The sequence below is a fragment of the Oncorhynchus mykiss genome, chromosome 9, assembly GCF_057628025.1.
Source record: "Oncorhynchus mykiss isolate SJ-2025 chromosome 9, ASM5762802v1, whole genome shotgun sequence".
Taxonomy (NCBI): Eukaryota; Metazoa; Chordata; class Actinopteri; order Salmoniformes; family Salmonidae; genus Oncorhynchus; species Oncorhynchus mykiss.
Window position 1 is genome coordinate 84,786,436 of NC_143030.1, and position 16,360 is coordinate 84,802,795.

The window sequence follows — 16,360 nt, forward strand, 5'->3', positions numbered from 1 at the left end:
CCCGCTCGGACCGCAGATCCGGCCATGGAGCCGGGCTAAAAGCCGTGCCCGGATTGGGCACTGACGCAGAGGAAGGCTCCGACCATGGAACGGGACTGGACGCCATGACTGGACTGAGCACCGGCGCAGGAAGCTCCGGGCCGTGGACCATCACTGGAAGCTCCGGGCAGTGGACCGTCACTGGAAGCTCCGGGCCGTGGACCGTCACTGGAAGCTCCGGGCCGTGGACCGTCACTGGAAGCTCCGGGCCATGGACCGTCACTGGAAGCTCTGGGCCGTGGACCGTCACTGGATGTTCCGGGCTGTAGAACGTCGCTGGAGACTCCGGACTGTACCCACGCACTGCTGGACAAGTGTGGGGAGCCGGCACAGGACGTACCGGGCTGGGAAGGCGCACTGGAGGCCTGATGCGTGGAGCCGGCCCAGGTTGCACGGGAATGATGACACGCTCCTCAAAACGCCTGCGCTGCAGCATACTCCTAGCCAACATCTCTCTCCGATATCCCTCCTCAAACTGCTCCATCGACTCCCAGACGGTCTCTGGCTCTCTCCCCGGCCGACCGCCCCTTGTGCCTCCCCCCCAAACAACTTGGGGTTGCCCTTGGGCTGTTTGTGGCCGCGGACCCCGGCGTCGTCGCTGTCCTCCTTTACTCCTCGGCGACTCCCGCCAAGGAAGGGTCTCGCATCCACCTAGTATCTCTTCCCATGGCCAACTCTCCTGCACCTCCTGGGAACGCTGCTTGGTCCTGACTTGGGGGAATATTCTTTCACGACTGTCATATGAATAATTGGACCAAGGCGCAGCGTGAGTAGAGTTCCACATTTTAATGTTAGTGAAACTTCCAAAACAACAAAGATATAACGATCGTGAAATGCGTAGCGCTCATAGGCACTCATACAAAACAATATCCCCCTAGCAGGTGGGAAAAAGGACACACTAAGTATATAATACCTAGAAACCCCCCTAGTCACTAACCCTAACCCACTCATACAAAACAATATCCCCCCCTAGCAGGTGGGAAAAAGGACACACTAAGTATATAATACCTAGAAACCCCCCTAGTCACTAACCCTAACCCTAACCCACTCCTACAAAACAATATCCCCCCTAGCAGGTGGGAAAAAGGACACACTAAGTATATAATACCTAGAAACCCCCTAGTCACTAACCCTAACCCACTCATACAAAACAATATCCCCCCCTAGCAGGTGGGAAAAAGGACACACTAAGTATATAATACCTAGAAACGCCCCTAGTCACTAACCCTAACCCTAACCCACTCATACAAAACAATATCCCCCCTAGCAGGTGGGAAAAAGGACACACTAAGTATATAATACCTAGAAACCCCCCTAGTCACTAACCCTAACCCACTCATACAAAACAATATCCCCCCTAGCAGGTGGGAAAAAGGACACACTAAGTATATAATACCTAGAAACCCCCTAGTCACTAACCCTAACCCACTCATACAAAACAATATCCCCCCCTAGCAGGTGGGAAAAAGGACACACTAAGTATATAATACCTAGAAACGCCCCTAGTCACTAACCCTAACCCTAACCCACTCATACAAAACAATATCCCCCCTAGCAGGTGGGAAAAGGGACACACTAAGTATATAATACCTAGAAACCCCCCTAGTCACTAACCCTAACCCTAACCCACTCATACAAAACAATATCCCCCCTAGCAGGTGTGAAAAAGGACACACTAAGTATATAATACCTAGAAACCCCCCTAGTCACTAACCCTAACCCACTCATACAAAACAATATCCCCCCTAGCAGGTGTGAAAAAGGACACACTAAGTATATAATACCTAGAAACCCCCCTAGTCACTAACCCTAACCCACTCATACAAAACAATATCCCCCCTAGCAGGTGTGAAAAAGGACACACTAAGTATATAATACCTAGAAACCCCCCTAGTCACTAACCCTAACCCACTCATACAAAACAATATCCCCCTAGCAGGTGGGAAAAAGGACACACTAAGTATATAATACCTAGAAACCCCCCTAGTCACTAACCCTAACCCTAGCCCACTCATACAAAACAATATCCCCCTAGCAGGTGGGAAAAAGGACACACTAAGTATATACTACCTAGAAACCCCCCTAGTCACTAACCCTAACCCTAACCCACTCATACAAAACAATATCCCCCCCTAGCAGGTGGGAAAAAGGACACACTAAGTATATAATACCTAGAAACCCCCCTAGTCACTAACCCTAACCCTAACCCACTCATACAAAACAATATCCCCCCTAGCAGGTGGGAAAAAGGACACACTAAGTATGATCCTCAATATTGGTAATGATTATCAGCTGCCTCCAATTGGGAACCATACACACACACCAACCCTAGACCTATTAAAACCTCCTCACTAAACTAGCTAGGCCTAGACCCATTAAAACCTCACCACTATACCAACTTGCCCATCTTCCTCTTCTACTCTCTTCACTGTCTCAGCATACGACACCTTCTGCACTACTCTGATTCTGGCAACCTAAACCTACCTCTCTATCAGCAAACACCTTTGGTCTCCAGCACCATGGGTACCCTTACAGTTAACACACACAGATACTACACATTCCTTTGTCTTATGTCCTTCTGCTCACTTCTCACTTCCTCTCCAGCTCTGGAGCAGCAGGGTCATTCAAGTAGGTGGGTTTAATACAAAGACACACCTAGCCCAGAAGGCCTGGCCCATGGTGGCCCAGGGCTAAACCCCCTTGTTTTCGTTCAAAGTGAAAACACCACACAGGAAATGGGGCGGCCCACGACCTGCGGCTTTCTGCTTTAAAGCGGCAATATGCCACTTTTGGGGTGACGCGACCAAATTCACGTAGAAATGTGAGTTATAAATCTGTCATCCGCATTGAAAGCAAGTCTAAGAAGCGGTAGATGATTGATATTTCTTGCATAAAGTTTGGATTTGCGTCTTTTACTTTGGGTTTTGTCCTCCAGATTCAAACAGAGGAAAATAGGATATTTGTGGTTATTTACAGGTTTAGAAGGTACAAGCATTCTCTTCTACACTATACACTGAGTCTACCAAACATTAGGAACACCCCCTAATATTGAGTCATGGAAAGAGCACGTGTTCTTAATGTTTTGTAGTGCTTGTTTTTTCAAACTGACATCAGAACTATTCAAATTTTTGCAACCAGGAAATGGCGAAGCAATTTCTGCATATTGCATTTCTGCATATTGCACCATATTGTCTCTCCCGTACAGCATGTACTAGCCTTCCCTCCTGCCATCTCTCTGTCTCTCTCTCCCTCTGTCCCTGTGTTCTCTCACTCTGTCTCTCTCTCCCTCTGTCCCTGTGTTCTCTCTCTGTCTCTCTCTCCCTCTGTCCCTGTGTTCTCTCACTCTGTCTCTCCCTCCCTCTGTCCCTGTGTTCTCTCACTCTGTCTCTCTCTCCCTCTGTCCCTGTGTTCTCTCACTCTGTCTCTCTCTCCATCTGTCCCTGTGTTCTCTCTCTCTCTCTATCCCTCTGTCCCTGTGTTCTCTCACTCTGTCTCTCCCTCCCTCTGTCCCTGTGTTCTCTCACTCTGTCTCTCTCTCCCTCTGTCCCTGTGTTCTCTCACTCTGTCTCTCCCTCCCTCTGTCCCTGTGTTCTCTCACTCTGTCTCTCCCTAACTCTGTCCCTGTGTTCTCTCATTCTGTCTCTCCCTCCCTCTGTCCCTGTGTTCTCTCACTCTGTCTCTCTCTCCCTCTGTCCCTGTGTTCTCTCACTCTGTCTCTCTCTCCCTCTGTCCCTGTGTTCTCTCACTCTGTCTCTCCCTCCCTCTGTCCCTGTGTTCTCTCACTCTGTCTCTCTCTCCCTCTGTCCCTGTGTTCTCTCACTCTCTCCCTCCCTCTGTCCCTGTGTTCTCTCACTCTCTCTCTCTCCCTCTGTCCCTGTGTTCTCTCACTCTGTCTCTCTCTCCATCTGTCCCTGTGTTCTCTCACTCTGTCTCTCTCTCCCTCTGTCCCTGTGTTCTCTCACTCTGTCTCTCTCTCCCTCTGTCCCTGTGTTCTCTCACTCTCTCTCTCTATCCCTCTGTCCCTGTGTTCTCTCACTCTGTCTCTCTCTCCCTCTGTCCCTGTGTTCTCTCACTCTGTCTTTCTCTAATGTCTTTCTGACCTCCACCCCTACAGTACCAGTCTGGACCTGTATGCCAACGTGATGCACTGCCAGTCTCTGCCAGGCGTTCGGACTCGTCACAGGAACATCGACATCATCATCATCAGAGAAAACACTGAGGGAGAATACAGCAGTCTGGAGCACGAGGTGTGTGTGTACGGTGTATGTGTGTGTGTGGACGTGTTTAACTATTCTTGTGGGGACCAGTAAATTGCACCCATGGTGCTCAGAATAAATCACATCTTGATGATGGTAATTCATCTTAACAGCATAGAAATTTGCCTGTAAAGTTGTTACAATAGAATGATGTTCTTATACATGAAAAATCTGAAAAGCAAAACATTGCCCATTGTGTCTTCCTCCCTGATTTAAAACATTGCCCGTTGTGTCTTCATCCCTGATTTAAAACATTGCCCGTTGTGTCTTCATCCCTGATTTAAAACATTGCCCGTTGTGTCTTCATCCCTGATTTAAAACATTGTACTTGAAAAAACAAACAAAACATTCAGGCTCGAAGACCAAGTCTCCTACACAGTAATACAACACAACTGAACGACCTGTCCTATAGGCTATTTGTATGAACATTTGAATTAATAAATAACAAAACACAACTGTTTTCAAGGTGAATCTAGGCCTCTAATTTAGTTTCACCAAAGCATGAACATTTTAAATAATAAATTAAACATGACTGTCTACAAACACAATAATTAGCCTGTCATTTACTTGCCAGGAAAAATAGAAACACCTGATCCACACAGCATGTGGATTCACAAAGTATTCAAACCCCTTGACTTGGGGATTTACAGTGCCTTCACAAAGTATTCATACTACTTGACTTGGGAATTTACAGTGCCTTCACAAAGTATTCATACCCCTTGACTTGGGGATTCACAGTGCCTTCACAAAGTATTCACACTGCTTGACGTGGGGATTTACAGTGCATTCACAAAGTATTCATACTGCTTGACTTGGGGATTTACAGTGCCTTCACAAAGTATTCACACCGCTTGACTTGGGGATTCACAGTGCTTTCACAAAGTATTCATACCGCTTGACTTGGGGATTTACAGTGCCTTCACAAAGTATTCATACTACTTGACTTGGGGATTTACAGTGCCTTCACAAAGTATTCATACCCTTTGACTAGGGGATTCACAGTGCCTTCACAAAGTATTCACACTGCTTGACGTGGGGATTTACAGTGCCTTCACAAAGTATTCATACTGCTTGACTTGGGGATTTACAGTGCCTTCACAAAGTATTCACACCGCTTGACTTGAGGATTTATAGTGCCTTCACAAAGTATTCACACCTCTTCACTTGGGGATTTACAGTGCCTTCACAAAGTATTCATACCGCTTGACTTGGGAATTTACAGTGCCTTCACAAAGTATTCATACCGCTTGACTTGGGGATTTACAGTGCCTTCACAAAGTATTCATACTACTTGACTTGGGGATTTACAGTGCTTTCACAAAGTATTCATACTACTTGACTTGGGGATTTACAGTGCCTTCACAAAGTATTCATACCGCTTGGCTTGGGGTTTTACAGTGCCTTCACAAAGTATTCATACCCCTTGACTTGGGGATTTACAGTTTCTTCACAAAGTATTCATACCCCTTGACTTGGGGATTCACAGTGCCTTCACAAAGTATTCATACTACTTGACTTGGGGATTTACAGTGCCTTCACAAAGTATTCATACCCCTTGACTTGGGGATTCACAGTGCCTTCACAAAGTATTCATAATACTTGACTTGGGGATTTACAGTGCCTTCACAAAGTATTCATACCCCTTGACTTGGGGATTTACAGTTTCTTCACAAAGTATTCATACCGCTTGACTTGGGGATTTACAGTGCCTTCACAAAGTATTCATACCGCTTGACTTGGGGATTTACAGTGCCTTCACAAAGTATTCATACCCCTTGACTTGGGGATTCACAGTGCCTTCACAAAGTATTCATACCGCTTGACTTGGGAATTTACAGTGCCTTCACAAAGTATTCATACTGCTTGACTTGTGGATTTACAGTGCCTTCACAAAGTATTCATACCGCTTGACTTGGGGATTTACAGTGCCTTCAAAAAGTATTCATACCCCTTGACTTGGGGATGTACAGTGCCTTCACAAAGTATTCATACTGCTTAACTTGTGGATTTACAGTGCCTTCACAAAGTATGCATACCCCTTGACTTGGGGATTCACAGTGCCTTCACAAAGTATTAATACTACTTGACTTGGGGGTTTACATTGCCTTCACAAAGTATTCATACCCCTTGACTTGGGGATTTACAGTTTCTTCACAAAGTATTCATACCGCATGACTTGTGGATTTACAGTGCCTTCACAAAGTATTCATACCGCTTGACTTGGGGATTTACAGTGCCTTCACAAAGTATTCATACTGCTTGACTTGGGGAATTACAGTGCCTTCAAAAAGTATTCATACCGCTTGACATGGGGATTTATACAGTGCCTTCACAAAGTATTCATACCCCTTGACTTGGGGACTCACAGTGCCTTCACAAAGTATTCATACTACTAGACTTGGGGATTTACAGTGCCTTCACAAAGTATTCATACCCCTTGACTTGGGGATTTACAGTTTCTTCACAAAGTATTCATATTGCTTGACTTGGGGATTTACAGTGCCTTCACAAAGTATTCATACTGCTTGACTTGGGGATTTACAGTGCCTTCACAAAGTATTAATACCCCTTGACTTGGGGATTCACAGTGCCTTCACAAAGTATTCATACTACTAGACTTGGGGATTTACAGTGCCTTCACAAAGTATTCATACCCCTTGACTTGGGGATTTACAGTTTCTTTACAAAGTATTCATACTGCTTGACTTGGGGATTTACAGTGCCTTCACAAAGTATTCATACCGCTTGACTTGGGGATTTACAGTGCCTTCACAAACTATTCAAACTGCTTGACTTGGGGATTCACAGTGCCTTCACAAAGTATTCATACCGCTTGACTTGGGGATTTACAGTGCCTTCACAAAGTATTCATACCGCTTGACTTGGGGATTTACAGTGCCTTCACAAACTATTCATACTGCTTGACTTGTGGATTTACAGTGCCTTCACAAAGTATTCACACCGCTTGACTTGGGGATTTACAGTGCCTTCACAAAGTATTCACACCGCTTGACTTGGGGATTTACAGTGCCTTCACAAAGTTTTCATACTGCTTGACTTGGGGATTTACAGTTTCTTCACAAAGTATTCATACCGCTTGACTTGGGGATTTACAGTGCCTTCACAAAGAATTCATACGACTTGATGTGGGGATTTACACGCCTTCACAAAGTATTCATACCGCTTGACTTGGGGATTTACAGTGCCTTCACAAAGTATTCATACCGCTTGACTTGGGGATTTACAGTGCCTTCACAAAGTATTCATACCCCTTGACTTGGGGATTTACAGTTTCTTCACAAAGTATTCATACCGCTTGACTTGGGGATTTACAGTGCCTTCACAAAGTATTCATACTACTTGACTTGGGGATTTATAGTGCCTTCTCAAAGTATTCATACCGCTTGATGTGGGGATTCACAGTGCCTTCACAAAGTATTCATACTACTTGACTTGGGGATTTACATTGCCTTCACAAAGTATTCATACCGCTTGACTTGGGGATTTACAGTGCCTTCACAAAGTATTCATACCCCTTGACTTGGGGATTCACAGTGCCTTCACAAAGTATTCATACCGCTTGACTTGGGAATTTACAGTGCCTTCACAAAGTATTCATACCGCTTGACTTGGGGATTTACAGTGCCTTCACAAAGTATTCATACTGCTTGACTTGGGGAATTACAGTGCCTTCAAAAAGTATTCATACCGCTTGACATGGGGATTTATACAGTGCCTTCACAAAGTATTCATACCCCTTGACTTGGGGACTCACAGTGCCTTCACAAAGTATTCATACTACTAGACTTGGGGATTTACAGTGCCTTCACAAAGTATTCATACCCCTTGACTTGGGGATTTACAGTTTCTTCACAAAGTATTCATATCGCTTGACTTGGGGATTTACAGTGCCTTCACAAAGTATTCATACCGCTTGACTTGGGGATTTACAGTGCCTTCACAAAGTATTAATACCCCTTGACTTGGGGATTCACAGTGCCTTCACAAAGTATTCATACTACTAGACTTGGGGATTTACAGTGCCTTCACAAAGTATTCATACCCCTTGACTTGGGGATTTACAGTTTCTTTACAAAGTATTCATACTGCTTGACTTGGGGATTTACAGTGCCTTCACAAACTATTCATACCGCTTGACTTGGGGATTTACAGTGCCTTCACAAACTATTCAAACTGCTTGACTTGGGGATTCACAGTGCCTTCACAAAGTATTCATACCGCTTGACTTGGGGATTTACAGTGCCTTCACAAAGTATTCATACCGCTTGACTTGGGGATTTACAGTGCCTTCACAAACTATTCATACTGCTTGACTGGTGGATTTACAGTGCCTTCACAAAGTATTCACAACGCTTGACTTGGGGATTTACAGTGCCTTCACAAAGTATTCACACCGCTTGACTTGGGGATTTACAGTGCCTTCACAAAGTATTCATACTGCTTGACTTGGGGATTTACAGTTTCTTCACAAAGTATTCATACCGCTTGACTTGGGGATTTACAGTGCCTTCACAAAGAATTCATACCACTTGATGTGGGGATTTACACGCCTTCACAAAGTATTCATACCGCTTGACTTGGGGATTTACAGTGCCTTCACAAAGTATTCATACCGCTTGACTTGGGGATTTACAGTGCCTTCACAAAGTATTCATACCCCTTGACTTGGGGATTTACAGTTTCTTCACAAAGTATTCATACCGCTTGACTTGGGGATTTACAGTGCCTTCACAAAGTATTCATACTACTTGACTTGGGGATTTATAGTGCCTTCTCAAAGTATTCATACCGCTTGATGTGGGGATTCACAGTGCCTTCACAAAGTATTCATACTACTTGACTTGGGGATTTACATTGCCTTCACAAAGTATTCATACCCCTTGACTTGGGGATTTACAGTTTCTTCACAAAGTATTCACACCGCTTGACTTGGGGATTTACAGTGCCTTCACAAAGTATTCATAACGCTTGACTTGGGGATTTACAGTGACTTCACAAAGTATTCATACCCCTTGACTTGGGGATTCACAGTGCCTTCACAAAGTATTCATACCGCTTGACTTGGGGATTCACAGTGCCTTCACAAAGTATTCATACCGCTTGACTAGGGAATTTACAGTGCCTTCACAAAGTATTCATACTGCTTGACTTGGGGATTTACAGTACCTTCACAAAGTATTCATACCCCTTGATGTGGGGATTTACAGTGCCTTCACAAAGTATTCATACCCCTTGACTTGGGGATTCACAGTGCCTTCACAAAGTATTCACACCTCTTGACTTGGGGATTTACAGTGCCTTCACAAAGTATTCATACCGCTTGACTTGGGAATTTACAGTGCCTTCACAAAGTATTCATACCGCTTGACTTGGGGATTTACAGTGCCTTCACAAAGTATTCATACTACTTGACTTGGGGATTTACAGTGCCTTCACAAAGTATTCATACTACTTGACTTGGGGATTTACAGTGCCTTCACAAAGTATTCATACCGCTTGGCTTGGGGTTTTACAGTGCCTTCACAAAGTATTCATACCCCTTGACTTGGGGATTTACAGTTTCTTCACAAAGTATTCATACCCCTTGACTTGGGGATTCACAGTGCCTTCACAAAGTATTCATACTACTTGACTTGGGGATTTACAGTGCCTTCACAAAGTATTCATACCCCTTGACTTGGGGATTCACAGTGCCTTCACAAAGTATTCATACTACTTGACTTGGGGATTTACAGTGCCTTCACAAAGTATTCATATTGCTTGACTTGGGGATTTACAGTTTCTTCACAAAGTATTCATACCGCTTGACTTGGGGATTTACAGTGCCTTCACAAAGTATTCATACCGCTTGACTTGGGGATTTACAGTGCCTTCACAAAGTATTCATACCCCTTGACTTGGGGATTCACAGTGCCTTCACAAAGTATTCATACCCCTTGACTTGGGGATTTACAGTGCCTTCACAAAGTATTCATACTGCTTAACTTGTGGATTTACAGTGCCTTCACAAAGTATGCATACCCCTTGACTTGGGGATTCACAGTGCCTTCACAAAGTATTAATACTACTTGACTTGGGGGTTTACATTGCCTTCACAAAGTATTCATACCCCTTGACTTGGGGATTTACAGTTTCTTCACAAAGTATTCATACCGCATGACTTGTGGATTTACAGTGCCTTCACATAGTATTCATACCGCTTGACTTGGGGATTTACAGTGCCTTCACAAAGTATTCATACTGCTTGACTTGGGGAATTACAGTGCCTTCAAAAAGTATTCATACCGCTTGACATGGGGATTTATACAGTGCCTTCACAAAGTATTCATACCCCTTGACTTGGGGACTCACAGTGCCTTCACAAAGTATTCATACTATTAGACTTGGGGATTTACAGTGCCTTCACAAAGTATTCATACCCCTTGACTTGGGGATTTACAGTTTCTTCACAAAGTATTCATATCGCTTGACTTGGGGATTTACAGTGCCTTCACAAAGTATTCATACCGCTTGACTTGGGGATTTACAGTGCCTTCACAAAGTATTAATACCCCTTGACTTGGGGATTCACAGTGCCTTCACAAAGTATTCATACTACTAGACTTGGGGATTTACAGTGCCTTCACAAAGTATTCATACCCCTTGACTTGGGGATTTACAGTTTCTTTACAAAGTATTCATACTGCTTGACTTGGGGATTTACAGTGCCTTCACAAAGTATTCATACCGCTTGACTTGGGGATTTACAGTGCCTTCACAAACTATTCAAACTGCTTGACTTGGGGATTCACAGTGCCTTCACAAAGTATTCATACCGCTTGACTTGGGGATTTACAGTGCCTTCACAAAGTATTCATACCGCTTGACTTGGGGATTTACAGTGCCTTCACAAACTATTCATACTGCTTGACTTGTGGATTTACAGTGCCTTCACAAAGTATTCACACCGCTTGACTTGGGGATTTACAGTGCCTTCACAAAGTATTCACACCGCTTGACTTGGGGATTTACAGTGCCTTCACAAAGTATTCATACTGCTTGACTTGGGGATTTACAGTTTCTTCACAAAGTATTCATACCGCTTGACTTGGGGATTTACAGTGCCTTCACAAAGAATTAATACCCCTTGACTTGGGGATTCACAGTGCCTTCACAAAGTATTCATACTACTAGACTTGGGGATTTACAGTGCCTTCACAAAGTATTCATACCCCTTGACTTGGGGATTTACAGTTTCTTTACAAAGTATTCATACTGCTTGACTTGGGGATTTACAGTGCCTTCACAAAGTATTCATACCGCTTGACTTGGGGATTTACAGTGCCTTCACAAACTATTCAAACTGCTTGACTTGGGGATTCACAGTGCCTTCACAAAGTATTCATACCGCTTGACTTGGGGATTTACAGTGCCTTCACAAAGTATTCATACCGCTTGACTTGGGGATTCACAGTGCCTTCACAAAGTATTCATACCCCTTGACTTGGGGATTTACAGTGCCTTCACAAAGTATTCATACTACTTGACTTGGGGGTTTACATTGCCTTCACAAAGTATTCATACCCCTTGACTTGGGGATTTACAGTTTCTTCACAAAGTATTCATACCGCATGACTTGTGGATTTACAGTGCCTTCACATAGTATTCATACCGCTTGACTTGGGGACTCACAGTGCCTTCACAAAGTATTCATACTATTAGACTTGGGGATTTACAGTGCCTTCACAAAGTATTCATACCCCTTGACTTGGGGATTTACAGTTTCTTCACAAAGTATTCATATCGCTTGACTTGGGGATTTACAGTGCCTTCACAAAGTATTCATACCGCTTGACTTGGGGATTTACAGTGCCTTCACAAAGTATTAATACCCCTTGACTTGGGGATTCACAGTGCCTTCACAAAGTATTCATACTACTAGACTTGGGGATTTACAGTGCCTTCACAAAGTATTCATACCCCTTGACTTGGGGATTTACAGTTTCTTTACAAAGTATTCATACTGCTTGACTTGGGGATTTACAGTGCCTTCACAAAGTATTCATACCGCTTGACTTGGGGATTTACAGTGCCTTCACAAACTATTCAAACTGCTTGACTTGGGGATTCACAGTGCCTTCACAAAGTATTCATACCGCTTGACTTGGGGATTTACAGTGCCTTCACAAAGTATTCATACCGCTTGACTTGGGGATTTACAGTGCCTTCACAAACTATTCATACTGCTTGACTTGTGGATTTACAGTGCCTTCACAAAGTATTCACACCGCTTGACTTGGGGATTTACAGTGCCTTCACAAAGTATTCACACCGCTTGACTTGGGGATTTACAGTGCCTTCACAAAGTATTCATACTGCTTGACTTGGGGATTTACAGTTTCTTCACAAAGTATTCATACCGCTTGACTTGGGGATTTACAGTGCCTTCACAAATAATTAATACCCCTTGACTTGGGGATTCACAGTGCCTTCACAAAGTATTCATACTACTAGACTTGGGGATTTACAGTGCCTTCACAAAGTATTCATACCCCTTGACTTGGGGATTTACAGTTTCTTTACAAAGTATTCATACTGCTTGACTTGGGGATTTACAGTGCCTTCACAAAGTATTCATACCGCTTGACTTGGGGATTTACAGTGCCTTCACAAACTATTCAAACTGCTTGACTTGGGGATTCACAGTGCCTTCACAAAGTATTCATACCGCTTGACTTGGGGATTTACAGTGCCTTCACAAAGTATTCATACCGCTTGACTTGGGGATTTACAGTGCCTTCACAAACTATTCATACTGCTTGACTTGTGGATTTACAGTGCCTTCACAAAGTATTCACACCGCTTGACTTGGGGATTTACAGTGCCTTCACAAAGTATTCACACCGCTTGACTTGGGGATTTACAGTGCCTTCACAAAGTATTCATACTGCTTGACTTGGGGATTTACAGTTTCTTCACAAAGTATTCATACCGCTTGACTTGGGGATTTACATTGCCTTCACAAAGAATTCATACCACTTGATGTGGGGATTTACACGCCTTCACAAAGTATTCATACCGCTTGACTTGGGGATTTACAGTGCCTTCACAAAGTATTCATACCGCTTGACTTGGGGATTTACAGTGCCTTCACAAAGTATTCATACTACTTGACTTGGGGATTTATAGTGCCTTCTCAAAGTATTCATACCGCTTGATGTGGGGATTCACAGTGCCTTCACAAAGTATTCATACTACTTGACTTGGGGATTTACATTGCCTTCACAAAGTATTCATACCCCTTGACTTGGGGATTTACAGTTTCTTCACAAAGTATTCACACCGATTGACTTGGGGATTTACAGTGCCTTCATAAAGTATTCATACCGCTTGACTTGGGGATTTACAGTGCCTTCACAAAGTATTCATACCCCTTGACTTGGGGATTCACAGTGCCTTCACAAAGTATTCATACCCCTTGACTTGGGGATTTACAGTGCCTTCACAAAGTATTCATACTGCTTAACTTGTGGATTTACAGTGCCTTCACAAAGTATGCATACCCCTTGACTTGGGGATTCACAGTGCCTTCACAAAGTATTAATACTACTTGACTTGGGGGTTTACATTGCCTTCACAAAGTATTCATACCCCTTGACTTGGGGATTTACAGTTTCTTCACAAAGTATTCATACCGCATGACTTGTGGATTTACAGTGCCTTCACATAGTATTCATACCGCTTGACTTGGGGATTTACAGTGCCTTCACAAAGTATTCATACTGCTTGACTTGGGGAATTACAGTGCCTTCAAAAAGTATTCATACCGCTTGACATGGGGATTTATACAGTGCCTTCACAAAGTATTCATACCCCTTGACTTGGGGACTCACAGTGCCTTCACAAAGTATTCATACTATTAGACTTGGGGATTTACAGTGCCTTCACAAAGTATTCATACCCCTTGACTTGGGGATTTACAGTTTCTTCACAAAGTATTCATATCGCTTGACTTGGGGATTTACAGTGCCTTCACAAAGTATTCATACCGCTTGACTTGGGGATTTACAGTGCCTTCACAAAGTATTAATACCCCTTGACTTGGGGATTCACAGTGCCTTCACAAAGTATTCATACTACTAGACTTGGGGATTTACAGTGCCTTCACAAAGTATTCATACCCCTTGACTTGAGGATTTACAGTTTCTTTACAAAGTATTCATACTGCTTGACTTGGGGATTTACAGTGCCTTCACAAAGTATTCATACCGCTTGACTTGGGGATTTACAGTGCCTTCACAAACTATTCAAACTGCTTGACTTGGGGATTCACAGTGCCTTCACAAAGTATTCATACCGCTTGACTTGGGGATTTACAGTGCCTTCACAAAGTATTCATACCGCTTGACTTGGGGATTTACAGTGCCTTCACAAACTATTCATACTGCTTGACTTGTGGATTTACAGTGCCTTCACAAAGTATTCACACCGCTTGACTTGGGGATTTACAGTGCCTTCACAAAGTATTCACACCGCTTGACTTGGGGATTTACAGTGCCTTCACAAAGTATTCATACTGCTTGACTTGGGGATTTACAGTTTCTTCACAAAGTATTCATACCGCTTGACTTGGGGATTTACAGTGCCTTCACAAAGAATTAATACCCCTTGACTTGGGGATTCACAGTGCCTTCACAAAGTATTCATACTACTAGACTTGGGGATTTACAGTGCCTTCACAAAGTATTCATACCCCTTGACTTGGGGATTTACAGTTTCTTTACAAAGTATTCATACTGCTTGACTTGGGGATTTACAGTGCCTTCACAAAGTATTCATACCGCTTGACTTGGGGATTTACAGTGCCTTCACAAACTATTCAAACTGCTTGACTTGGGGATTCACAGTGCCTTCACAAAGTATTCATACCGCTTGACTTGGGGATTTACAGTGCCTTCACAAAGTATTCATACCGCTTGACTTGGGGATTTACAGTGCCTTCACAAACTATTCATACTGCTTGACTTGTGGATTTACAGTGCCTTCACAAAGTATTCACACCGCTTGACTTGGGGATTTACAGTGCCTTCACAAAGTATTCACACCGCTTGACTTGGGGATTTACAGTGCCTTCACAAAGTATTCATACTGCTTGACTTGGGGATTTACAGTTTCTTCACAAAGTATTCATACCGCTTGACTTGGGGATTTACATTGCCTTCACAAAGAATTCATACCACTTGATGTGGGGATTTACACGCCTTCACAAAGTATTCATACCGCTTGACTTGGGGATTTACAGTGCCTTCACAAAGTATTCATACCGCTTGACTTGGGGATTTACAGTGCCTTCACAAAGTATTCATACTACTTGACTTGGGGATTTATAGTGCCTTCTCAAAGTATTCATACCGCTTGATGTGGGGATTCACAGTGCCTTCACAAAGTATTCATACTACTTGACTTGGGGATTTACATTGCCTTCACAAAGTATTCATACCCCTTGACTTGGGGATTTACAGTTTCTTCACAAAGTATTCACACCGCTTGACTTGGGGATTTACAGTGCCTTCACAAAGTATTCATAACGCTTGACTTGGGGATTTACAGTGCCTTCACAAAGTATTCATACCCCTTGACTTGGGGATTCACAGTGCCTTCACAAAGTATTCATACCGCTTGACTTGGGGATTCACAGTGCCTTCACAAAGTATTCATACCGCTTGATGTGGGGATTTACAGTGCCTTCACAAAGTATTCATACCTCTTGACTTGGGGATTTACAGTGCCTTCACAAAGTATTCATACCGATTGACTTGGGGATTTACAGTGCCTTCACAAAGTATTCATACCGATTGACTTGGGGATTTACAGTGCCTTCATAAAGTATTCATACCCCTTGACTTGGGGATTCACAGTGCCTTCACAAAGTATTCATACCGCTTGACTTGGGGATTCACAGTGCCTTCACAAAGTATTCATACTGCTTGACTTGGAGATTTACAGTACCTTCACAAAGTATTCATACCCCTTGATGTAGGGATTTACAGTGCCTTCACAAAGTA

General features: G+C 43.4%; 1 protein-coding gene across 1 annotated transcript in view; it reads left to right on the forward strand.

The window, feature by feature from the left end:
- The window catches only part of LOC118966137 (isocitrate dehydrogenase [NAD] subunit gamma, mitochondrial-like), a 114,690-nt gene that overhangs the window by 58,259 nt on the left and 40,071 nt on the right, over window positions 1-16,360 (forward strand). Inside the window, exon 6 of the mRNA XM_090185620.1 lies at window positions 4,154-4,286. Coding sequence (XP_090041746.1) covers window positions 4,154-4,286 — 133 coding nt within the window. The remainder of the gene's footprint in view (window positions 1-4,153; window positions 4,287-16,360) is intronic.